The 26,736-nt window shown below is 39.8% G+C and overlaps 1 protein-coding gene and 1 pseudogene across 4 annotated transcripts in view; both read left to right on the forward strand.

Annotated features, from left to right (window-relative positions):
- Positions 1-103: 103 nt before the first annotated feature.
- The window catches only part of PEX1 (peroxisomal biogenesis factor 1), a 52,557-nt gene continuing 25,924 nt past the window's right edge, over positions 104-26,736 (forward strand). For 2 of the 4 annotated variants that reach the window (XR_004276673.1, XM_032304012.1), the window contains exons 1-13: positions 104-319; positions 4,595-4,738; positions 8,598-8,681; positions 9,089-9,203; positions 9,299-10,023; positions 11,395-11,514; positions 15,428-15,551; positions 15,765-15,865; positions 16,772-16,854; positions 18,232-18,364; positions 22,730-22,826; positions 24,058-24,228; positions 25,632-25,786. Coding sequence is in view for 3 of the 4 variants with exons in the window: in XM_032304012.1 (XP_032159903.1) it covers positions 191-319; positions 4,595-4,738; positions 8,598-8,681; positions 9,089-9,203; positions 9,299-10,023; positions 11,395-11,514; positions 15,428-15,551; positions 15,765-15,865; positions 16,772-16,854; positions 18,232-18,364; positions 22,730-22,826; positions 24,058-24,228; positions 25,632-25,786 (2,181 nt within the window). In the remaining variant the exon portion in view is untranslated. The remainder of the gene's footprint in view (positions 320-4,594; positions 4,739-8,597; positions 8,682-9,088; positions 9,204-9,298; positions 10,024-11,394; positions 11,515-15,427; positions 15,552-15,764; positions 15,866-16,771; positions 16,855-18,231; positions 18,365-22,729; positions 22,827-24,057; positions 24,229-25,631; positions 25,787-26,736) is intronic. The other 2 variants (XM_032304011.1, XM_032304010.1) reach the window with 1 other exon arrangement.
- Positions 7,806-7,947, forward strand: LOC116569787 (annotated as a pseudogene).

Raw genomic sequence — 26,736 nt, forward strand, 5'->3', positions numbered from 1 at the left:
GCCTGGCGGAGAGACCGCGGAGAGCTCGAGCCCTTTGCCTGTCCCTCCTCGTCCCGGCGCGCGCGGCGAGAGGGGCGTGGCCGCAGGGGGCGGGGTCGATCGATCTTCTCTGGCTCCGACGCCCTCGGTCTGCTCAGTGGCCAGCTTCTGCTTAAGTGGACGGCTGGGGGGTGATCCTCGCTTGTCTGCGATGTGGGGCACCGATCGCCTAGCGGGTGCAGAGGGTGGTGGGGTAGCGGTGACTGTGGTCTTCACCAACGTCCGCGACTGCTTCCTCCACTTGCCCCGGCGCCTCGTGGCCCAGATGCGCCTGCTACAGGTAACGCGCCAGCCCTGGACGGCGGCTCGCAACCCAGACTCGCGACACCCGGTTGGCTGCCTGGGGTCGGACTGGGCCAAGACCTTTTAGGGACGCGGCGGCCCTCAAGCCTGTCCGGGCTGGTGGCACGGGCTGCCTTTAGTCGCCACCGAGCCGTTCAGAGGACAGACTGAGGGCCCCTCGAGGGCAAGGCCGGGGAGGGCAGGTTCTGCAGCCCATACCACGTCTAGTGCAGCCCTGGGCCTTTAACTTGCCCTGTTTCAGGTGTTTTCACTTGGTGAGACTAGGCTTTTAAAACATCCTGATATTTACGTCTGCATTCAGAAATATGTCTCCAGTTTGGAAAAGCTCCTGGAAGTCGCTAATTTTTATTTTTATTAAAAAAAAAATGTTTTTCTTGCTAGTGATTTTCAGGAGCCTGCATGGCTGCGGTCCCGGCCTCCAGAGGGAGGGCCAGATTTGGTTTGCAGAGTCCTTGTAGGTTAACAGGGTATGTTAACAGGAACTGAGCACCGTGTCCCGTGCACGGGGTAGTTTAATAAAATAAGGTTCTTCCCTGTGTCGCCGATGCTCGGAACAGTTCTGAGGTGTGCCAGAAATGGGCAGTAGAATTATGCATATTTGGAAGTACATAGGTAGGATTATTTGAACCTCTCCGGTCAGTTACCCTTTTAATTATTAATTAAAGGGGGTACAACATCCTCATTTTCTTACTAGAAATAGAGGCATATAGTCTTATGAATTTCATATGCTTATGCTGGCAAAGGGACAGAATATTTGAAATCCTGGATGCATAGTACCCACTACTGGCTAATCGTGCAGGAAGTATTTAAGAATTTACAGTAATTTTAAGTATCCTACCTTTCCACTTTACTTTTCCGGAACCGTTTTTCTAGATATTTTTTGCTAGAATTATTGGCTTAGAGGGCATAGGTAATTGTTAAAGCAGGGAGTCCTAAGTTGGGAGTTAATGTGCTGAATTATTTTATTTGGGCTGAAGCATAGAGGACATAATGCCCTCAATGCTTTAATGGGAAGAGGGTCAGAAGAATAGTTTCCTGGCCTGTGTCAGATTTACCTTTAAGTTTTTCAAAATACCAGTGTTCTGGTCCTTCCTCAGACTTCTTGGATCAGAATCCTGGGGAGTGAGCTTTAGGCATCTGTAATTTAAAAATATGTATGTATCTTTGGGCTACTTGGATACACAAGAACTGAGCCCTACTATTATCGAATCATAGAATGTTGATGGCGAAAAGGACCTGGGACATCTCGGTCGTTTCTGTACTTTCACATGTTAGGAAACTAGCACTCCTAGGCAGGTACCATTTCCAGGTAATTCGTCCTCTTGTCTCTCACGTACTATGCAGCATCCACATCGGCCTTCTCACTGTTTCTTTCATAACTCGGCGACTTCCTACTTCTGTACTCTTACTCTTGCTATTCTTTCTCCCCAAAACGTTTTTCTTCATTTCATGCCTTCAGAAGCTGAGCATAATCTTACCTCCTCCGCCGAGCTTTTAAATTCTCGGTTGCTCACATTTGTCTCCTTTTCGAAACTTCACTTTTGTGTTTATGTGACACATCTTGCTTGTACTCTGTGTCTCAGGCCCCTGTCTCCAAGCCCCTATTTCAGGACTGGATACCGAATAGATGCTTTAACTCGGGATTTATTTATTTATTTGACAGAGATCATAAGCAGAGAGGCAGGCAGAGAGAGAGAGGAGGAAGCAGGCTCCCCACTGAGCAGAGAGCCCGATGTGGGGCTCGATCCCAGGACCCTGAGACCATGGCCTGAGCTGAAAGCAGAGGCTTAACCCACTGAGCCACCCAGGAGCCCCTAACTCGGGATTTTTTAACCTTGGCGCTCTAGACTGGATAATATTTTGTTGTGGGTGACTGTGGCTGGTATTATAAAATAGTTAACAGTATCTTTGACCTTTAGCCACTAGATGCCAGTAGCACACCTCCTTTTCAGTAGCGATAGTCCAAAAAAGTCTCCATGTGTCTCCACACGTTGCCAGATGTCTCCTGGGGAACAGAAATCACCCCCAGTTGAGGACTGTTGCTTTAACGCCGTTATTTTGTCTGGATACTGGGCTCCGTGCTTGCTGCGATTGCTGAAATGAGAGAAAGGATTCCCGTCCACCCTGGATGCAGACAAACAAACCTAAATCGCCATCCAGAAATGGCCAGATAAGGACTTGTCATTTCTTTTGTGTTAGCAAGGGAGAACCCAAGCCTTGGATCTGGCCAGTTCTAAGGCCTGACCACCCATGATTTCACCTGAAAGTTCTCTCCAGGTGATACTGGTACCACAGGTATAGGCAAAAGCACGTGGTCAGTCATTTGCTGATTGACTGGAGAAGCGGGCTCCTTTCTCTCCAGTCTGCTGGTTTCTTCTTTTTACCTGAGGTTCTGTGGTTCAGGTGGACAAGGTTTTACGTGCAAATGGACTCCGATTAGTCTGCAGGGTTTACCAAATCCACCTGAATGTATATTATGACTATGGCCCTGGTTGCTACATTTTGACCGAATGAGTAATTGAAGTACTTTTCCTGTTTGATGAAGTTGATTTTCCCCTTGCCCAGTGAGTTGGTAGAATCCGCCTCTTTGATATTTCAGGGTGTATTTTGGATTTCCTTATTGAACATCTCTGGTTTGGAAAGCTTCTTCTTGTGAAATAGGAGGTGATCTGGATTATATGCCACAGACTCTTATGAAAGAAGTGTGGAAAGCACCTGGCGGGGGTTGGTCATTTTCACTCTTGTAACCTCAGCTGACTCAATTACAGCTGACAGTAATTTGGAATTTGACTCCAAATCCAGGGCTCTGTATACTTTATCACACGGTGCTTGGTGGAAAGGTCTTGTCATTGTGAGCATTTGTCCTATTCTCTGAATTGTGGGAAAAATTACACAACTAAGTGGTACATAATAACTTTCTTCTATACAAAATTTTAATAACATTTTAATAACATAGCTAATTTAAAGTACATTATATTGCTTCAGAAGTGGCTCCAACATCCTTTAAAAGTTTCCTATTCAAAGAAACAGTAAGCGGCCTATAACAAGTTTTGAGGTAGTAAAATTTGATGTAAATGAATGAATTTAATAATTGAATTTATTTTGATATAAATAAATGACTTTAATAATACTAAAACTTCCTGAGATGGTAAGTTTTGATTAATGAAGTCTTTACTTTTTATTGAAAAAATGATATATGTTTACAAGTGCTGATGATACGATGTTAAGTGGGGAAAAGGATACCAAATCCTAACTATAATATACAACTATTTTAAAAATTTTGCAAAGAAAACAGGATTAGCTAGAAATAGACCAAATTGTTCATGTGGTTGTCTTGTGGAGAGAATACCAGAAATTCCTTTTTTCCTTCCACGTTTATATATTTTTTAAGGTTTCAATAATGAGTTTATAGTTCTTTAATCATAGAAAACATTGTTTTTTAGTGCTTAGCCACAAACTTATGTATTTTATAAAATTGTTCTTAATGGGAACACATTTCATATTTTTTTTGTACTTAGAATTCCATAGTGGTAAAACTTTCAAAATTATTTAAGAAGCTTTGTAGTATAAAATTTCTGGAAGTGTACGTAAGAAACTATAAACCATAATTACCTCTGGGAACAGGAACCTAGCTTCTTTTTTTATTTTCTTATTTTTTGTAATGTTTGTGCTTTTACCAGGCACATTTTATTGTCTTCTAATAAACAAATAGTTAAGGTTTTAATGATCATGATATATTTCTACTTACTGACTCATGCTCTACTAAAATAGTAAATTTGTAGCTTATTGAATAATTTCACTGTTGATAGATATTTAAGACATTCATAAGTTTCACTGTTACAGAAAATACTGCAGAGATATGTTCTGGTGTGGTTTTCTTCTTCTTTGAATCATTAATCCAGAATAAGTACTCAAATACATATATGTCTCAAAGTTTAGGTAAATTCATTGGCTACCTAGTGCCATTTTGAATTTTGGAATGGTTGAATGAATTTATAATGCCGTCATAAGAAAACAAGGGTATTGGTTTCACCCATAGCATCACCAGCTTTGGTTATCAGAAACGATTATAGCTTTTTAAAATGCTCTAATGTGCACAACAGAGAGTTATCACCTATCTGTAGAACTCTTTTTGTATGTGTGGGTTGCAATCATAGTTTATTTTTTTATGTGAATCCAGAAAAGCCTATAAAGACTCTCACCCCTCCTTTCTTATTTCTTCTCCCTACCCTCTTTCTCCTTGAATAAATAGAATCAAGCTATAGAAGTAGCCTGGGGTCACCAGCCTGCATTCTTGAGTTGGGTGGAAGGTAGGCATTTTAGTGATCAAGGCGAAAATGTGGCTGAAATTAACAGGCAAGTTGGTCAGAAACTTGGACTCTCAAATGGGGACCAGGTAAGTACAAAATGTGATGACTATGACTTTCTCCTAATGTCATACAATATGGCAATGGGAAGAAAAAGTTCAGATTGATATTTTTTTCAGATTGATTTTTTTAAGGAGGCGAAATGACACCTAACTTGTGTGCTGCTATAACCAGTCCAGCATACTCAAGTTAACTATATGCTGTTGTTAAGTCATTATCTTGTCGTCTGCTCCCTACTTGATGTTGTGTTGTATATTACTCACTTTCCAAGTTCTCTAATTTTGTGTGTAATTATTTTTGCTTTATGAATTAATGAGTTTTACTTATTGTTATTTTTTAAAAATATTTTATTTATTTATTTATTTATTTGACAGAGAGAGAGAGAGAGAGAGATCACAAGTAGGCAGAGAGTCAGGCAGAGAGTGGGGGTAAGTAGGCTTCCCCCTGAGCAGAGAGCCTGATGCGGGGCTCATTCCCAGGACCCTCAGATCATGACCTGAGTTGAAGGCAGAGGCTTAATCCACTGCGCCACCCAGATGCCCCTACTTATTGTTATTGAACTTAATTTGTTTGTGGCAAATCTTCTAACCTTCCACGGTCATACTTGATTTTAAAAACTATCCAACAAAAGAGTTGTTATTTTTCTATTTTTGTCTTGACTATGGATTTAATGTGCTTAGGTTATAAACCCCAAAGCTAAAAGGACTTCTGTGTTTTCATTTAATTGTATTCACCAATTTATTCCTTTCTAAATATTTAAACGCATAAGTAATACACACTCATTACGAGTATTTTACAATTGAAAGTAAAAAAAATGTTTTTCTGGGGCGCCTGGGTGGCTCAGTGGGTTAAAACCTCTGCCTTCAGCTCCGGTCATGATCCCAGGGTCCTGGGATTGAGCCCCGCATCCGGCTCTCTGCTCAGCAGGGAGCCTGCTTCCCCCCACCTCTCTGCCTGCCTCTCTGCTACTTGTGATCTCTATCTGTCAAATAAATAAATAAAATCTTTAAAAAAAAAATGTTTTTCTCTTTCTTTAATCCCAGCCTCAGAATGAGTGTGTACTGTGTGTTGGGATCTCAGTATACCTTTAGGATTTAAAGAATTGGATCATACACATTTGCTGCAGTCCCCCCCACAAACTATATATTATATATGTATTACACAATATACATTGAATATCTTTGTATGCATATGTGGAATAAAATACTACACATTGAATTGCAGAGTCTTGGGGGCTGTACATTAAAAATTTTGATAAACAGGGCTAAACTGCATTCTATTACCAGTTCCCACAACAGGATCCCACAGTGTCACATATTTTTAACTTGTTTTGAACACAGACTAATTTTGTTCATGTGTGTTTTTGATAAGGAGAATAATCCACAAATGAGAAATCCATAGGCCTCATATTAGTCCTTTGCTTACCCTAAATCTGGTAGAATCTGAAAAGTTCAGCACCACAGCGACCCTAGATATCACTAACTTTGGTGCTTTGCTCTACAAACCTAGGGAGATAGAACATTTTGCCCAGGATTGTATAGCAAGTTAAAGTTCTACTCTCTTCGAGGATGTAGTCCTTCCCTGTGAGAAACACCAGCTTCCTGTTCCCAACCTTGATGTCTTCATTAGCCTCTAAACAGTCTGTGTGTATGTGTGTTTTTTTCCCAAAGATTTTTAGTTTGTCAGAGAGAGAGGGAGAGCACAAGCAGGGGGAGCGGCAGGCAGAGTAGGCAGAGGGAGAAGCAGGCTCCCCACTAATCAGGAAGCCCCATACGGAAGTCAATCCCAGGACCCTGGGATCATGACCTGAGAGTCAAGGCAGCGGCTTAACTGACTAAGCCACCCAGGCGTCCCTGTCTTGCGTGTTTTTAATGCCTCTTTACTTCAAAGTGAACTTTTACCTGATTTCCTGCAGATCCTCTGTGTATTGTGCCTAAGGCACTGTCTCCCAAAGAATATGAACTAAGTGGACTGGCTCACCCAGGATTCCAGCTTCGTGGTGGGCGGGAGCTGCTTTGTGCTTTCCCACAGTCACTCTTTTCATATAGAGCCTGTGGGAGATGCTGAAGGAAGATTCACGGACAGTGGCTTTGGGGGAAATTCAGCTCCAGTCCACGAAGCAGAGAAGGAAGGGCTGGTTCATTGGCGCGTGTAATACTTGGTGGCTTTGGGTTTTACTCCTCCATCCTCAGAAATGCGTATAGAAAGTGGGAAGAAAGTAAGGAAAATGCGTATAGAAAGTAAGAGAGTCCAACTTCCTGAGACCCGCTAGCATTTCATATATATCCATGGACTGGAATGAGGACACATTTGTTTTACTTTACGTCTAGCTGTGAATGTTTATACTTGTAAGTAATTGGCTCTGATCTCCGTCTCTACATTTTTTTCTTACTTTTCTTGAAGCACCATGGCTTGAGGTTAGTTATAAAACTAAGTCATAAAACTTTTAGAAATAATAAAGTATGTATATATTAGATCTAGCCATGACCTGATGTCATTGTTGTATCTTCTTACATTTTAAAATTATTTTTCTTTTGTTAATGGTTGTCTTTATTTATTTGTTACTTACTATTTTTAAAGATTTTATTTATTTATTTATTTATTTTGTAAAGATTTATTTATTTGACAGACAGATCACAAGTAGGCAGAGATGCGGGCAGAGAGAGAGGAGGAAACAGGCTCCCCACTGAGTAGAGAGCCTGATGTGGGGCTCTATCCCAGGACCCTGGGATCATGACCTGAGCCGAAGGCAGAGGCTTTAACCCACTGAGCCACCCAGGTGGCCCAAGATTTTATTTATTTATTTGACAGAGAGATCACAACTAGTCAGGCAGGCAGAGAGAGAGAGAGGGGGAAGCAGGCTTCCCACTGAGCAGAGAGCCCGATGCAGGACTTGATCCCAGGACCCTGAGATCATAACTTGAGTCGAAGATAGAGGCTTAACCCACTGAGCCACCCAGGCGACCCAGTTATTATTATTATTTTTTAAAGTAGTCGCCACATCCAGTGGGGAGCCCAACACGGGGCCTGAACTCACAGCCCTGAGATTGAGACTGGAGTTGAGATCAAGAGTCAGATGTTTAACTGACTGAGCCAATCGCTTCTCGGCCTTTTGGCTAAGATCAAGTGTAGTAACTGACTGAGCCACCCAGGCACCCCATTTATCTTTAAATCTTTTAATTATTCTTTAAATTTTTTTAAAAATTTTATTTATTTATTTGACAGAGAGAGATCACAAGTAGGCAGAGAGGCAGGCAGAGAGAAAGGAAGGGAAGCAGGATCCCTGCTGAGCAGAGAGCCCGATGTGGGGCTCGATCCCAGGACCCTGGGATCATGACCTGAGCCGAAGGCAGAGGCTTTAATCCACTGAGCCACCCAGGTGCCCCATAATTATTCTTTAAATTTTATAAAAGATTTTATTTATTTATTTGACAAGAGAGAGTGAGAGCACATGCTAGGGGAGCAGCAGGCAGAGGGAGAGGCAGGCTCCCCACTGAGCAGGGAGCCAGATACAGGGCTTGATCCCAGCATGCTGGGATCATGACCTGAGCTAACGGCAGATGTTTAATGGATTGAGCCACCCAGACACCCCTTATCTTTAATTTTTAAATTTAATTTTTAAAACATATGTTGTGCTAGGATATATTTTCTTTTTCCTAGAATTAGTTGTGAGATAGTTTTTTCCCTAAATGTTGAGTATATCAAGGTGTAGCGAAGAATAAGTGCTTAATAATTATTTGTCCCGTGGAGATCTACACAATACATAGAGGCACACATGCTCACTCATTCACTCGCTCACACCTAATTACTTACCTAAAAAGAACTTCTCATTTCCTAGGGATACGAAAAGTCTTTTAAAAGTAGTTTTACATTTTCCATTTTTTCCAGGTGTTTCTCAAGCTGTGCTCCCGTGTGGTATCTTGTCAACAAGTTGAGGTGGAACCCCTCTCAGCCGATGACTGGGAGATACTGGTAAAGAAAATAGATTGGGAACTAGCCCAGTTTAACATCGAACTACTTCAGCATAGTTGTTGGTTTGTATGGAAGTCTAGTTGACACACAGTGTTACGTTAGATTCAGGTGTACAACATAGTGATTCACCATACGTCACGCCATGCTCCCAAGTGTAGCCGCCACCTGTCACCACACAATGCCATTCTGATACCATGGACTACATTTCCTATGCTGTGCCTCTTATCCCTGTGGCTTAATCATTCCGTAAGTGGAAGGCAAAACATCAGTGTCTTTAAAGTTTTCTTTTCTGAGCTACATTATATAGTCTGAGTTGGTTCGAGTTAGAAGAGTGAATTATGATTTCCTTACTAGACCTGGAATGACAAAAGGTGAAGTGAATAGAGCTTTCTGTTTGTTGGTTGTAGGAGCTGCACGCTGCTTCCCTTGAACTGCATCTTCTGGATCAGATTCGAATAGTTTTTCCAAAAGCTGTTTTTCCTGTTTGGGTTGATCAACAAACTTATGTATTTATCCGAATTGGTAGGTGCTATTACATTTTCCATTGTGTTCGACACCATAGCATCGAGTCCATAGCAGAGGTGAACATGTACTAAGAAGCTTTCTTTTCCACACAGTTGCACTCATGCCAGCTGCTGCTTATGGAAGGCTGGAAACTGACACTAAACTCCTTATTCAGCCAAAGAACCGCCAAGCCAAGGAGAATACATTTTCAAAAGCAGATAACGCACATGGGAAGTTTCATAATTACGGAGGAGACCAAAAAGGATTGACAGGCCCTGGGTCTAGTAAGACGGATTCCGAGGTGACAGCTGACTCCCCATCCATGCCAAGCTTATGGACTATGATAGGAAGCATTTTTTCTTTTGGGTCTGACAAGAAGCCGGAGCTATCCTGGGGTTTAACTGAAATGAATGCATTCAAAATGATGCAATCCAAAGTCGTTCCTCTAGACAACATTTTCAGAGTGTGTAAATCGCAGCCTCCCAGTGTGTGTAACACGACAGCAACTTCGGAATTTCACAGACACTGTGCCATTCATGTATTTCCATGGGACCAGGAGTATTTTGATTTGGAGCCCAGCTTTACTGTGACCTACGGAAAGCTAATTAAGCTATTTTCTCCAAAGCAACAGCAAAGTAAAACCAAACAAAATGTCCTATCACCTGAAAAAGAGAAGCAGACCTTAGAACCACTAGATCAAAAACCAATCAGCTCGGGCCGCAGTCTGGAAGCGGCTAAGGCCTGTGTGCTGCGAGTGGTCTGGAATGGACTTGAGGAATTGAAGAATGCCACCAAATACACCAAAACTGTAGAAGCTCTTCATCTTGGGAAAGTCTGGGTTAGTATAAAATGTACTATTAGGGAGAAAGCAATTTCCTATTGCTTGAAATTCTCCAAATTACAAATTAGAAAAATGTTTTATATACAATGTGAAAGTCAGTATAGTAAGAAAGAGTGTCTAAAGTCCCTGCAGGGACCCATTTCTGAGTGCAAGGTAAAGTCCTTGTTCGGGTGAAGGTTGCGTATTTCCTGGTTAAGGAAACTTGGACAGCTATAAGATGCGGGCCCAGAGAGGTCAAAATTGCTTGCCTGAGGTCACACAGTAAGTACAACTAGGAGTCACACCCAGGTGGGCTGACTCTCCAGTTCACACTTAGCATGGGGTGCCTTACGAAGCCTCACATCTTTAGTAGCTGCGGAAGGTTTGTTCCCCAGTTCCCGAAAGCCAAGGCAGGACTTGCTGTGTGTTGGGGCAGTACCCAGTTAGGGAGAGACCCATAGCGTGAGGAGGCACCTGGTTTGGAGTGTAGCCAGAAGCTGCTTACCCTGCTGGAATCCTCTCTTTGACTGGGACTGAAGGGGCGGAGGGCAACCAGTGTCCACCTTCCCATCCTGGCCTCAGATAGTAATGCTTAGTTTATGTGGAGCGTGTCACCAGCCCCTTTTGTTTGTTTCTTAATCTGAGCCATTGTGAAGGCAGACCTCATGGTGATAAAGGGAGGAAATTATTTGGACAGGGAAGAAAAATAGGAGAGCCAGGGGGTCTCCTTTGTAGATTTCTTTTATTGCCAGTTTCACCTCTGACCTCTGTGCTGGCAACTTACAAAGTTTTTATTTCTTTAGTTTACATCGTTTTCTAAAATTCTGGGCCATAAAATTCTGGCCCATTATTTTCCGTTAGCTCTAAACTTCTGGTTTAGGAGATCCTGCTGCATCTTCAGCACTACACTTCAACATCTAACACTGAACTTGTTAGCACTTCTCTTTTCTGTTAATGGTTCTGCCATTTGGTGGCGATACTGTTGTTGTTTTCCTTGAACTCATGGTGAGGACATGGAGAAGAAGTGCCAGGTAGGGGCCTAGGGACCATGTAAGACGGCAGTGAGGAGTCCATGCTTACCGCTGCACTTGAGAGGTTGGCAGCCATGGGCACCGAGGAGTGGCAGTCCCCAAGCAGGCTTGACTTGAGAGAGGCAGATTGATGCATCTCATTCCAAAGAGGATGTGGGAAGAAAGAAACGAAGCGGGGAAATGGAAATGTTTGTGATACAATAGTGGCTGAATATCCATCTGGTTACTCTTATGAATCGTGACAACTTCCATCAATTTACCTGAATTCATAGAAGTTAATAACAATGTGTATGCTGTGGACTATTTTTTAAAGCAAGTTTTGCACATATTTATATTTTTATTTATTTTTAAATTTCAGATTCCAGATGACCTGAGAAAGAGACTAGATATAGAAATGCATGCAGTAGTCAGAATAACTCCAGTGGAAATTACCCCTAAAATCCCAGGATCTCTAAAACTACAACCTAGAGAAAATATAGTGAGTTCAAATTTATGTTACATCACAGTTGTTTTACATGTCATGTAAAATTTCTAGTTTCTTCAGCCATGTAATAAATATGTTGTTTTCCTTTTTGCTAGAAGGGCAAAGAAGTCTTTGTTTTATTATGTTGTGGTAAAATATGTCTAATGAAATGCTATCTTAACCATTTTTAAGTGTGTACAGTTCAGCATTAATTACATTCATTATATACAATCATCGCCACCCCCATTTCCAAAACTTTCCCAGCCCCCAAACAGAAACTGTGCCCATTAAGCAATAATGCCCTATCCCCTCCTCTCCTAGCTCCTGTTAACCTGTAATCTATATTCTGTGTATGAATTTGCTTATTCTAGATATTTCATATAAGTGGAATCCTATAATATTTGTCCCATGCATCTGGCTTATTTCACTTAACACGCTTTTAAGGCTCGTCCAAGTAGTAGAACATATTCATTCCTATTTATGGCGAAATAATATTTCATTGTATGCATATACCACATTTTGTTTCTCCATTCATCTGTTGATAGTCCCGTGGATTGCTTCCATTTTTTTGGCTATTGTGAATGACACTGCTATGGACATGAGTGTACAAGTATCTGTTGAGTCCCTGCTTTGAGTTCTTTCGGGTATATACCTAGGAGTTGAGTTGCTATATCTTTTTTTTTTCTTAAAGAGAAAGAGAGTTGGGTGGCGGGGGTGGGTGTGGGGAGGAAATCTTAAGCAGGCTCCACACCCAGCATGGAGCCCGATGTAGGACTCAATCTCACAGCCCTATGATCATGACTTCAACCAAAATCAAGAGATGGACACTTAACCAACTGAGCCACTCAGGCATCTGAGTTGCTGGATCTTTGCATAATTCTGTTTAACTTTTTGAGAAACCGAGAAGTCTTTAATAAACAACACACATATTACGTATATTGTGTGAATGCAAATATAGATAATTTGGCTTTTTTTTTTTTTTTTTTCATTAAGCTCTGTGCCCAAAGTGTGGCTCGAGCTCATGACCCCAAGATCAAGACTTGGCATGTCCACTGACTGAGCCACCAGGTACCCCGATAATTTGGCTTTTAAAAGATAGATATTTTTGCTACGTCCATGTAATTTAAAAAAATTTTCCCTGTGTTGTTTCAGTATTAATAGTGCAGCCGGAAAGTGCTAGACTATGCATTGACAGGCAATTGTCACCTGTGCCAGTTTAGTTTACCAGTTCCCAGAGAGCTATGATACAGAAAAACTATTGTGTTACAGGTTTTAAAACTTTCAGACACAATTTTATCCTTCTGATTATTTAGATGATACTTAAAAAAAAAAAGATTTTATTTATTTATTTGACAGAGAGAGATCACAAGTAGGCAGAGAGTCAGGCAGAGAGAGAGAGGGGAAGCAGGCTCCCTGCTGAGCAGAGAGCCTGATGCGGGGCTCTATCCCAGGACCCTGGGATCATGACCTGAGCTGAAGGCAGAGGCTTAACCCACTGAGCCACCCAGGCGCCCCTCAGATGATACTTGTAAATCTTTTGGATCATGATGATCATTATAACATGGAAGGACCATTTTAACAGAACTTTCTAGTTGATGAAACCCCAGATAAGACAACTTATATGATGTACTGGAGAAGAGGAAAACAAATAGAATAAATGCCATTTCCATAATAGTATGTAACTGAACATTTAACGCCTTAGCAGAATGGAGCACAGTGGTTTCTAGTTTTAACTTTTTAATTAATCTTGATATTTTTCAAAAGTTAGGTCTTGTGAAAAAAAACATGAGTTTTTGTTTTTTTTTTTTTTTTTTTTTTGGTCTCAGTAATAAGATATTACTACAGAATTCCTTTCTCAATCCCAAGGTGCTTATTTTAGTGGAAGCTTAGGACATTGGTAGGTCTCTCTGAGCTGATTATACCTCTTAGGATCTAAGAATTTTGATTCTAGAGGAAGTGTGAGTTGCTTTCTGATTCTTCAAGTCTTGATTTTAGGTATTTTTAAATTTAATGTATTTATTTTACAGAGAGAGAGAGAGAGATCACAAGTAGGAGGAGAGGCAGGCAGAGTTTGATCCCAGGTTTGATCCCAGGACCCCGGGATCATGACCTGGGCCGAAGGCAGATGCTTTAACCCACTGAGCCACCCAGGTGCCCCTTCATTTTACGTATATTTTTTGTTAAGTAAACTCTACCCTGCACGTGGGGCTCAAACTCAGGACCCAGAGATCAAGAGCCACTTGCTCTATGACTGAGAACACCAGATGCCCTTCCTTTAGGTCTTTAGTCCCATTGCCCAGTAATATCCAAATGGACTATTTCTGTGATCTTTGAGAGTGCAAAATCAATGGCTATACTTAGTTTAACCCGGCTTTTGTAGCGATCAGGTTCTAAACTGAGCTCAGTCAGCAGAGCTAAGCTTGACTCTGGATGATGAGAGAACAGAAATGCACCAGCTAAGAAATGGTGGAATGAATAGAGGTTTATTTTCCTAGGCAGATATTAATGATCTTTCCTACATGAATTTTCGGGTATTCGGGTGTTTTTAGCTTCAATAAGGTTTTAAAAACTTAATTCTAATTTAAGAACTTCAAAAACTTGAAAAATTATTATTTTTCTTAGAATTTCTTCATACCTTTTGAACAGTTTATTAACATTGTACTCACTGAGCATATCAGCATTGTAGCCTGCTTAACAGAAAAAAAAAGTGACGTCAACATATAAAGAGCCTATTTTTCTTACATACAAAGAAGTTTGGAGGAGCTTAGAGGCAGTTAAACTATGCCATCAGAGTCTTTGGTCTTTGGTCTTTCTGCCATCCTTGGCCTGGAACTTTTCTCCTCTTAGATGCAAGGCGTTTGCTGTACTAATAGGCATCACATCTGCATTTTTGGCAGCAGAAGAAAAGGCTGAAAGCAAAAGCCTTCTCTTTGCAAAGTTGCCTTACGTTTCAGTTAGGAGGAGAAGCCCTTCCTAAAGATTGGTGATCGCACACCATTGGTCAGAATGCAGGCATGTACTCACAGCTCAGGCTGGGAATGGAGTTTTCTTTCCCCACTCTCTCACAGAGGGAGGCAAGGGAGAATGGGGTTGGAATGGTTATCCAGGGAGCCAAATCGTGGTACCAGAATCACTGGTCATAGAGCTAAGGAGTGTTTAAAATGTCACCACTTCCGTAAATGTGTTTTGTTTTGTTTTGTTTTGTTTTTTTTGCCCTGCCCCACTTTTTTTTTTAAAGAGGGAGAGAGGGAGGTGGAGGGACAGAAGGAAAGAGAGAGAAAGAGAGAATCTTAAGTAGGCTCCATGCTCAGTGCAGAGCCCAATGTGGGGCTCAATCTCACGACCCTGAGATCATGACCTGAGCCAAAATCAAGAGTCAGATGCTTAGCAAACTAAGCCACCCAGGTGCCCCTGTAAATGTCTCTTCAGGCTCCACTATCCTTAATGTTAAATCCCAAATCTGTGCCTATAAATATGAACATCCTTCCTGGTTTTGTTTGGTAAGGTCTGCTTTTTTTTTTTTTTTAACTTTTAAAAAATTATTTATTTTTCGTAGTTTCCATTTAATAGATTATAAAACTGAAGTTCAGAGAGTTTTCTTCATTTGCCCACAGTCACACAGATAACAAATGGTCATGCCAGGCTGGTTGCATCTCGAACTAGCACATGTAATCACTTGTGCCAAAGGGTTGCCGAATGGGTAAACAATGTGATTGATGCAGTTGACCCGTCTCCTCCTTAAGGGACACCAGCTTACGGCTCTCACCTGAGCTGAGCAAGGCTCAAAAAGGTTAAGAGGCTTGTTTTAGGTGCATCAGCTGTAACAAGGTTTGGATATTATTAGCAAGATAAGGTGTTAAGCTAACGATGTTAACGTTCATGTAGGCATCTGGATAATTCATTACTGTTTTTCCCTTTACTCTGGCAGCCTAAAGATGTAAGTGAAGAAGATGTAAAAACTGCGTTCTCTTCATGGCTACAGCAGGCTACTACTACCACACTTCCTGTGATACTATCAGAGGAAGAATACATTAAGCTGAGATTTAAAGATGGTGGGTAAATTTTATTCTTTTGTTATTTTTCCTACTGAGGAAGTTTTCGTTGTTTTTCCAATCTGACATATGGGGGAACAGGAAACATAATGATGAGTAAATGGTTTTACATATCAAAGAATGCCTTTATTGAAATTTAAGTAAATTTAAATCTTTAATTGTTTCATCTCCACTTCAGTGCTAACTCTACATATATTACTTTTTTTTTGATAGGGTTGAAGGAGTTTTCTCTAAACATAGTTAATTCTTGGGAAAAAGAAAAAGAAAGCATTTTTTTGTTGAGCACCCATCTGCTGCAGAAGACCACAATACAAGTAATCACATATTATTGAATATTTAATGAACTAATATTTGTTGTGTGGGATTGATAACAAAGTATGAGTTTACCTGTAAGACTTTGTATCCTGAAGTGTGTTAGAAATGTGAATGATAAGAGTAAGGAATAACTTGATTTAAAATATTTTATTATATACTCTCTTTAACTTATCTAAACAAATTGTTTTATCCTATACTTAAAAGTCGAGGCACAGTTAAGTTTCAAGAATAGAATTGATTGTGTTAACTGGCAAATGGATCATGATTTCAAGTTACTCTAGTATTGAAACAAAGGAAAACTAGCTCTAGGGGTTTGATTTTTTTTAAATTCATATTTTTACTTGTAGGTCTGCTGTAACCGATGTTTGCAGTAACCGGCATTATTTTGGCAGTTTTAAAATTCTCAACTTTTCACAAATATCAGATCACTTTCTTCCTAGAAGGATTTTATAACTGGACTTTTTAGAATACTAGGTTTTCGTTAGGATAGTCACTCTTGTTATAGAGTTGAAGATACTCTAGTCATACAGAATTTGAATGGTTGAGAACCAGACATTGTCTCTCTACTTTTGAGATGAAATTGAAGGAATACCATTCAGAGGAGATGGAAATGTAAGAATTGTGAAGAGTAAATATGACACAAATCAAAATTGCAGATATAAAGATGTGTCCATAAAATGTATGAAGGAGATGACATCCTTTACTGTTTGTTCACCATAAATATTTTTGTTCCTTGGTTGAATAAATTACTGTCGGGAAGGCTGTTTTGAGTAATGATCTTGCATGCACCATGTGTCTTTTCTTTCTGTGTAACAGAATCAGTAATTCCATTTCCTGGGACCTGAGAAAAACAGACCAAAGATAAAACTTTGAAATGTAAAACTGATTTTTCCTTGCTACTATAGGTCCTTCTAGATCCTATGGTAAAAGAAGAAAACAGTGAGGAAATTGACTTTATTCTTCCTTTTTTAAAGCTGAACTGCTTGGGGTAAGAAGTTCTGGCCAAACTAGTATGTTTACAGCCATGTTTGACATTATGTCTGGCAGGGGTTTTATGTATAAACATTAAAGTACATGTTAATGTCATTGAATAATCTTAATAAAGCAGTAATAGGTATTTTTTCAGGGATTGTTTCAATTGTCACACCTTGCTTAGTAATTTGCCTTGTTTTCTTAGGGAACTATATAAAAGGCTGAAGCTTATTAGAAATTTTGCTTTGAGATTTGATTTGTGAGAAGAAAGCAACTGGATATGACTTGGATCATATGTGCTTGAATAAAGCAATAATTCTTAGAGCTAGTACATTTATTTTAAACATTAAGTCCAAAAACATCTGAGTGTTTAAAAATATTTCAAATTAAGTTATTCCTTCAACTATCTTATTAATATACTAATGGGGATTACATGTGTTTTCCACAACTTTTAAAATCAAACAAGTCTGAAAGAACTTCCTCTTAATTTCTTTATCTCTTATAGAATATGAGAATCTCCTGTAAACATTACATCTTCGAATTCTTCACGGCTTTTTGTAGTTGTAGTAGTAGTGATTTGGTTTCCTATAATAGTATAATCTGTAAATGTTCTAGTAAAAGGATTAAACCATAAAGTAACAATGTGGTTTTTTAAAATTTTTTATTTTTTTAAGATTTTATTTTATTTATTTGACAGACAGAGACCACAAGTAGGCAGAGAGGCAGGCAGAGAGAGAGAGGGAGAAGCAGGCTCCCCGCTGAGCAGAAAGCCCGACGCGGGGCTCGATCCTAGGACCCTGAGATCATGACCTGAGCCGAAGGCAGAGGCTTTAACCCACTGAGCCACCCAGGCGCCCCAAAATAACAATGTTTAAATACAACATAATACTCATCTTGAAAGTAAAATCTCTTCAGACTCTGATTTTAGGAATTTGTGTTTATTATCAGAAAGTGCTAGAGTCAGGAAGTGGGTTGAAGTTCATGCTTGTATAATCTACAAATTGAAACTGGACTTCAAAGGCTAAGTTTAGGAGGAAACAAGTCTTCCATTATCCCAATGCTTCAGATACACTCATTAATGATCATGTGGATCACCAAACCAAAAATCATTTGAGAAGGGTGTTGGTGTGTGTTAAGACACATTCCTTAAGATGTCCTATTCAGACAAAACTTCTGGTTACTGTACGTGTTTGAAAGTAATAAAGCTAATTTTAAAAGCTGTTAACTCAGATTTGGCATTGATTTAATATGCTTTTAAGTAAGGGAAAATTTTCCCCATTTTACTCTCTTAAAAATCATTAACTAGCCTGGGAAGGAAAGTTTCAGAATTTTTTACGGCTGGATTTGACCCTGCTCCAGTGTGTTACCATGCAACAATGTGTGTGTTTTGCAGAGGAGTGAATTCCTTAGGTGTGTCCTCCATGGAACACATCACTCATAGCCTCCTGGGACGCCCCTTGTCTCGACAGCTGATGTCCCTAGTGGCAGGACTTAGGAATGGAGCCCTTTTATTCACAGGAGGAAAGGTATGTGGTTAAAATGTGCCCATTGCACTAATCACTTCTATTTTTCTCTCTTTGGGTTTTGATCATTTGTTATACGGGGCTGTTAAGATATGGGAAGGCTACATTTGCTTTGGAAATTTAGAAAGTGGTGATGAATAAGATGAATAAGGGAACATCCGCTCTGCCTTTTTTCTGTACCAATTTCTGTATATGATTTTTGCTTTTCAGGGTGTTTATAGGGGTGATTGGTTTTCAAATATTGAACCAGCCTTACATATCTGTAATAAATCCCACTTGGTTTTGGTGTATTATTCTTTGTATACCTTGCCGAGTTTGTTTGCTAATATTTTCTCTTTTTTTTTTTTTTTTAAGGTTTTTTTTTGCTTTTTAAAAAAAGATTATTTATTTGAGAGAGAGAGAGTATGCACTTGCATGAATGGGGGGAGGGCAGAGGGAAAGGGTGAGCTCAGTAGGGAGCCCAACACAGGGATTGATCTCACAACCCTGAGATCATGACCTGAGCCCAAACCAAGAGTTGGCCGCTTAACCATCCGAGTCACCCAAGCACCCTATTTTATTTTTTGCTTTTTTTAAATTTACACCCAGCATGGGGCTCAAACTCATGACCCCGAGATCAAGAGCTCTATGCTCTTCTGACGGAGCCAGCCAGGCGCTCCATTGTTTGCTAATACTCTGTTGAGGATTTTTGCATCTAAATTTATGAGCGATATTAGCCTATAGTTTTCTGTTTTCGTACTGTCTTTGTCTAGTTTTGCTGTAAGGGTAATAGTGACCTCATGAAATGAGTTCAGAAGTGTTCTTCCCATTCCATTTTCTGGAAGAGATTATCTACAGTCGGTGTTCATTCTTCCTTAAATGTTTGGTAAAATCTCCAGTGATACAATCTGGTTTCTTCATGGTTGATAGGAAGAACAAACAGAGAAGACCTGGATTTGAGTCCCACCTCTGTTATGTGCTTCCTGGCTCTGACTTCAGGCAGGTTTTCAGTTTCTTAGGATTTAACCTCACTTAAGTGAAATAATATATGTGAAAGCACTTTGTAGACTGAAAAGTGCTGTTGTACAAATGTGAGTGGGGCACCTGGGTGGCTCAGCTGTTAAGCATCTGCCTTCGGTTCAGGTCATGATCTCCAGGGTCCTGAAATTGAGCCCCATATCCAGCTTCCCACTCAGTGGGAAGCCTGCTTCTCCCTCTTCCACTCCCCCTGCTTGTGTTTCCTCTCTCGCTGTGTCTCTCTCTGTCAAATAAATAAATAAATCTTTAAAAAAAAAAATGTGAGTTACTTTATGTGAGGAGACGGGCAACTGGGCAAAAGGATTTCAGCACCCCTTATTTCTTTATTCTTTGGAGAGCATTGACTTTTTAAAAAAATATTTTATCTTTTAAAGATTTTTTATTTTATTTAATTTATTTTTATCTTTTTTTTTTTAATTTATTTTTATCTTTTAAAGATTTTTTTATTTTTAAGTAGTTTCTACATCCAGTGGGGGCTCGAACTCATGACCCCGAGATCAAGATTTGTGTGCTTTACCAACTGAGGCAGCAAGGCACACCTGAAGTCCATTGACTTAAATGTAAATGTAATTCCGTTAGCTACGATGATGGTTGTATTTGAGTGCCTGCTAAATTTCAGACTCTGTATAACAAACTTCACTGTTTTTCCAGCCCATGGTGCTGAAAAACAAAATATTAGAGCTGGTGTGGGCTCTTACAGCTAGACAAAGCAACAAGGGTAAGAAATAAGAGCAGATTGAGGGATAAAACCTATATTAAAAGAACTGTAAAAAGCTACCAATGTTCAGCCTTTCTTGGAAGCACTATAGCAATGTTCAGCAAAATTTTATTTTTATTTATTTATTTATTTATTTAAAGATTTTATTTATTTATTTGATAGAGAGAGATCACAAGTAGACGGAGAGGCAGGCAGAGAGAGAGGAAGGGAAGCAGGCCCCCCGCTGAGCAGAGAGCCCGATGCGGGACTCGATCCCAGGACCTGAGATCATGACCTGAGCCGAAGGCAGTGGCTTAACCCACTGAGCCACCCAGGCACCCTTCAGCAAAATTTTAAATGTGTACCTTATGATATAGTAATTCCACTCCTTAGAAGTGTATTCTGAAGGTATAATCTGACAAATAAGTAAATAGGCATATCAATATTTATTTTAGCTTTACTTAAAATAGTTAAAAATTGGAAGCAGCATTAAGATACATTAAGAAGTGGCTTCTGGAACCTCTTACTGTCTAGTCTCAGAGTGGCCGCGAGCTGGGGAGCTGATGCGGCTCCATATTTGTCCATAAAGAGGACAATGATTTGTCATGAACCCACATAAATAATCCCATCTCCATAAATTTACCTCAAGTGTGTGGGGAGTGTCTGGAAGGATGAAACATCCGAACAATTGACTGTGGTTGCTTCAGTGAGGTAGGATGATTACAGAACATTTTTTACCTTTCTCTCCTAAGTATTTATAGTTACTTTGTATTTTTTGCATATTATTTTATAAACCAGGATCAAACCCTCCATAGTCTGGGAGTCACTTAATATAAAAATAAACAGTTCTGCCCACCATAAGAGTCTCTGAGGGCTACATGGAATACTAATTGGTGGTCACAGTTATACTATATGTAAATGACCAAGAAACTGAATTAAAATTACAGTTGATTTAAGATAATAGGGAAGTGGGTAATTAGTGCTTTCCATTAAAAATAGTGAGGGGCACCTGGATGTCTCAGTGGGTTAAGCCTCTGCCTTCGGCTCAGGTCATGATCTCAGGGTCTTGGGATCGTGCCCCACATCGGGCTCTTTGCTCAACAGGGAGCCTGCTTCCCCCTCTCTCTGCCTCTGCCTACTTGTGATCTCTCTCTCTCTGTCAAATAAATAAATAAAATTTTCAAAAAAAAAAGTTGAAATTAGGGACACCTGGGTGGTTCACTCATTAAGCGTCTGCCTTCATCTCAGATCATAGTCCTGGGGTTCTGGGGTCCTGGGATCCCAAGCCCCACATCAGGCTCCCTGCTCTGTGGGAAGCCTGCTTCTCCCTCTCCCACTCCTGTTTGTGTTCCCTCTCTCGCTCTTTGTCAATTAAATAAAAAAATAAAAATTTTTTTTTTTAAGATTCTATTTATTTATTTATTTGACAGATTGAGATCACAAGTAGACAGGCAGGCAGAGAAAGAGAGAGAGGAGGAGGAAGCAGGCTCCTTGCTGAGCAGAGAGCCCAATGTGGGGCTTGATCCCAGGTCCTAGGATCTTGACCTGAGCCAAAGGCAGAGGCTTTACCCACTGAGCCACCCAGGTGCCCCCAAAACCAAATCTTTTTAAAAAAATAGTTGAAATTAAATGGAAATAGGATTCATTTCTCTAGAAAAATTATTTAATGTCCACATTATTCCCTTCTAGTAAATAACAAAGCATTGCCTGTTTTTAAAGGTAAGCGAAATTAAGTATTAGTGATTGTTTTAACAAATGGTAAAAACAAATTAGATGTTTATTTTCCTTCTATGCCCTATAAAGAACATAGGATACATCCAGCTTCTAAGAGCTTGAAACAAAAGTCATTTAATAACACCTGCCTTTCTCACACAGCAACTAGACTGGTATATACATTTTTTACTTTTTCAAAGCAGTTATTTTTTGTGTCAGTACCAATCGAGGTTGGAACTGGGGTGGGAAATGCCCTTTTCTGGGGGGGGGGGCTTATATTCTTGAGATTGGGTTGTCCTCTGTTAACCTTGCCTGTGGTTCTATACTACTTGAAACCTTCTGTGAAGCCTGGGAAGCTGAGCCTCCTGGTTTCTTTGAGGAATATTACGTATTTTTCTTTGGAAGATTTGAATTTATATTTAGGAAATAATTCTTTCCCACTTACCCTGCAGGACTTTTAAAACTTCATGAATCCAGATTTTCACTCCTTCCTGTTAGTTTACTTTTTTTTTTTTTTTAAGATTTTATTTATTTGATAGACGTCTCTGTCAAGTGAGAGAGGGAACACAAGCAGGGAGAGTGGAAGAGAGAGAAGCAGGCTTCCTGCCAGTCAAGGAGCCCGATGCAGGGCTAGACCCCAGGAACCCCAGGGTCATGACCTGAGCTGAAGGCAGATGCTCGATGATTGAGCCATCCAGGCACACCCCTGTTAGTTTACTTTACGCTAAATGTCACCCACCATAATGTGGTCCCAGAGCTCCAGGGATGTGGGTTTTTTTTTTTTTTTTCTTTTTTAAACCCCTAGCTTTATTGGGCTCTAACAGGCATAGAACGTTGTATAGTGATCACTTGATCAGTGAGGCTGAGTCTTGGTGGTTGCCACAGTAACAGAAGCTATTTCTGTGATTGAATAGTTTGCTTATGAGGCAATTATCTTCTAGGGCACTGGCAAATCAACTTTAGCCAAGGCAGTCTGTAAAGAAACATCTGACAGATTGGATGCCCATGTGGAGATAGTTGACTGTAAAGCTTTACGAGGTATGACTATGATAACACTCAATATAAAACCCTTTTTTTGCTAGAAAGACAGAAATGTTATTTAATGCTGTTAATCTAACAACTGTGAATATCTGATCTTTAATTTTTCTTTTAGTCATTGAAATTCCTTGAAAATGTAAAACCTTTGGCTTTCTAATATTTTCAGCAAAATTTTTAGAAGTCTCTGTACTTGATGGACGCCCGGCCCCCTCCTTTTTTTTTTCCCCAGCCAAAAACTCTTTGTAGACTCTATTCCTGGAAATGCCAACTTAGACCATTCTGAGAAAGTTAGTATCTAAGATATACTCTGATGGGTATAAATTATCCCTGAATTGCTAGAGAAATGCTGGGTGAGGCAGGGAAGGCTGGCTGTGGACAGTAAGGAGGGAAGTTACAATTTACCGTGTGTGCTTTTATATTTTCAAAGTGTTTACTGCTTCTTACCTTTTTTAAAAAAAAAAAAAAAAAAAAACAAGATTGGAAAGATTTTATTTTGAGTACCTTTTTTCCCCCTTGGCTACCTCTACCATGTCATCCCAATTAGTCCCAGGCTCTGTATGTGTTTGTGTATTTTAAGTATATGGTAAGAAACTAAGAAATAGCCTTCGAAAACCCATTACTTCATATGCTACAAAGGTGGTTTTAGAGGGACTGTCCATCTCTCAGAGTCCTACTTGAAGCTTCATGTGAAAGCTTTGTTGTAGACCTAAGTAACAGGATCTCTGTATCAGCTTATGACTTTGTATATTTTCTGTTGTTTGAAAATTAAAAGTTGGCACTTGACGAGGAAGTTTGAAGCCAATGTATGATTCAAATAGAGTAACTCTAAAATCTCTGGACAGCTACATGTATGTTTGATTTTATGAGAGTCTTGATCCCCTACTCTTATTTGTGTTTTTCCATATCCTCCTTTTATTTTACTGTTTTGTTGTATGCCATCTGACATTTGCTGTGGAATAAGGCCAGGTAAGAATACATACATACAGGACTTACAGTAGCATATTCCTTTTTTCTATTTTATAAAATTCAGTTCTTTAGTGAGTCCTTTGAGGCTGTATTCATTAAAACCAAGTTAATGACTAACAAATTTTAGTGATTGGTATATTAACAAAATATGGCTGAAAGTTTAATAGTTAAATCAATATTGAATTTTCTAATGCTCTCAGAAGTGCCGCTGGAACTTACCAGCCCTGAAGTAACATTAAAACCATTTTATATCTTCCATATTAAGGAAAAAGGCTTGAAAACGTACAAAAAACCCTGGAGCTGGCTTTCTCAGAGGCAGCATGGAGGCAGCCTTCTGTGATTCTGCTGGACGACCTTGACCTCATCGTTGGCCTGCCTGCTGTCCCGGAACATGAGCATAGCCCTGAGGCCGCGCAGAGCCAGCGGCTGGCACATGGTAATGGCACCACACCCACTGTGGCCGTGGGCCTTTTTCTTTGGCTAGCCGACAGTTTCAGTCTTAGTGACAAATCTGCTCTCTTCAGAAAATGCCATGTTATATGTTGCTTTTGAGGCTTCTGTATTAGTAAAATTGGTAGACAAGTGCTGTGTGAAAATTCTGCAACTTCGTGATTAGTCTTGTGGGGTTTTTGCATTCTCCTACGCTTATTAGAAATTGCTTTGTTCATTTGACAAATACTTGTCTAATGCTTGTGCGCAGTCTGTATTCTCAAAGTCTAGGAGTGGAAAGAAAAGTAAACGGACCATTTTCATACGGAATACAAATAGTGATAATGATAGCTACCATGCGTTGAGTGCCTTTTCTGGGCTAGGGACTGTTTTGTACTCTACCTGCCACTATCCTGCAATTGTTCTACAGGGGAATTCATGGAAATTCAGAGATTAAGTCGTTTGACCAGGGCGACACAGCTCGGAGGTGGCGGGGTCTCTGCTAGAGGTGTATGCGGGGCCCTGGAGGAGCCTGCATGCTCAGCTGGGACTGGGAGGGTGGTAAGGAGTTAGCAGAGAAGGCTGCTGGGGGAGTTGATAACTGTGATTAACGGCATTTTGATGGAGGAGTAGACGTTAGCGTGAAGCAGCTTCATGCTAGTGAGGAAGCAAAGGAAGCGTGATCCACAGGCAAAGGCACAGAGGTATGTGAACTGGTGGGAAGTTAGTGACTGTCGCACTGGAGCTTAGAATTCACCGAGGGAGCTGTGGGGGTTGTGCCGGAGGATTTGGCGGCATGTAGGTACCTCAGGGTTCTTGAGGGAACAGATAGAAAATGCAACCTCAGTGCCTTGGCTTCTTAAAAACTCCTGTTAATCTTGAAGTTTGAATCCTATAGGAGTACTTACTGGAATGCTGCAAATTTCTAGGTCAGGACTTCGATACACATTATTAATGCCTCTTTTAGTTCTGACCGCCTAACCACCAAACCTGGCAAGAGCTGGTGTGGAGATTGTTCAGGAAGTCATAGGAATAGGAACTGTATGTTGCCTGATCAACAGAGTACAATATGGAAATTGATCATCTTTCTGTATTTATCTCAGACTCCTGTTCATTTACTTTCTAAAACCCCGAAGTAAGGAACCACCTAGGCATTATTTTGCATATACAGACTAAGTTTACAGTACTTCCTCTGCCTCCATTAGATTGGTTGGAGTGGGGCTGATACTAGGTCCTCAATAAATCCATCAATGAATGAATGGCAGATTTAATTTTTCGAAGGTATGAAGGATTCATACTCTCTGTACTCCATCTAAAAGCTCAACTTTAGATTATTTTTAATGACTATAATTTTCAAATTTCATGTTTATATTTACTAAGCTTTTATCCTACATTGCTTTATTATTCTAGCTTTGAGTGATATGATGAAAGAGTTGATTTCCACGGGAAGTTTGGTTGCACTGATTGCCACAAGCCAGTCTCAACATTCTCTGCATCCTTTGCTTGTCTCTGCTCAAGGAATTCACATTTTTCAGTGTGTCCAACATATTCAGCCTCCTGATCAGGTAATACTGCTTGTGAAGGTTGTTGAAATATGTCCTTCTTTATATAAAGCATTTTTCAATTTTACTTTGTTTATGTATTTAATTAATTAAATTTATTTACATTAGGCTCCAGGCCCAGTGCAGGGCTTGAACTCATGACAATGAGATCAAGACCTGAGCTGAGATCAAGAGTCAGATGCTTAACTGACTGAGCCACCCAAGTGTACCTCATTTTTTAATGCTATTAATAATTTATGGCTTTAAACTTATGCTTAAGGATATTTAAAAGGTGCATGTTGTGCTTAGATTCACAGTTTCCATTTATAACCATCTGAAATGTTATTATGTACTTTTGGAAAACATTTTTTTTTACTTATTAAAATTTTGTTATTCTATTTAAAAGGAAACAAAAAGCCTACAAATTCTGAACTGCTTCATTTTTCCATTAGTAAAATTTGTAAATACATCCTGGACATTAGAATTCTTTTCAGTTTATTGAGTTATAGTTAGCAAAGTTGTAAATATTTAAAGTGTACAATATGATTTACATATACATTATAAAATATTTACCACAATCAAGTTAATTGAACATATCCATTATGTTACATAGTTACCTTTTGTAAAGATTTCTTTTTAAAAAGAAAGAGCATTTAGTGAGAAATGCAAATAAAATTATGAATATGTGTATATATATATTTTTTCATTGTAAGTGTACTCTTTAATCCCCATCATGTTTTTTGCCCACCCCCCTACCCACCATCCCGCTGGTAATCATCAGTTTCTTCTCTGTAGTTAGGAGTGTTCCTTGATTTGTCTCTTTCTTTTTTCCTTTGCTCATTTGTCTCTTAAATTCCACATATGAATGAAATCACATGATACTTGCCTTTCTCTGATGTATTTTGCTTAGCATTAGATTCTTTAGCTCTGTCCATGTTGTTGCAAATGGCAAGCTCTCATTCCTTCTCATGGCT

This window comes from Mustela erminea, chromosome 11, assembly GCF_009829155.1.
Source record: "Mustela erminea isolate mMusErm1 chromosome 11, mMusErm1.Pri, whole genome shotgun sequence".
Classification (NCBI taxonomy): domain Eukaryota; kingdom Metazoa; phylum Chordata; class Mammalia; order Carnivora; family Mustelidae; genus Mustela; species Mustela erminea.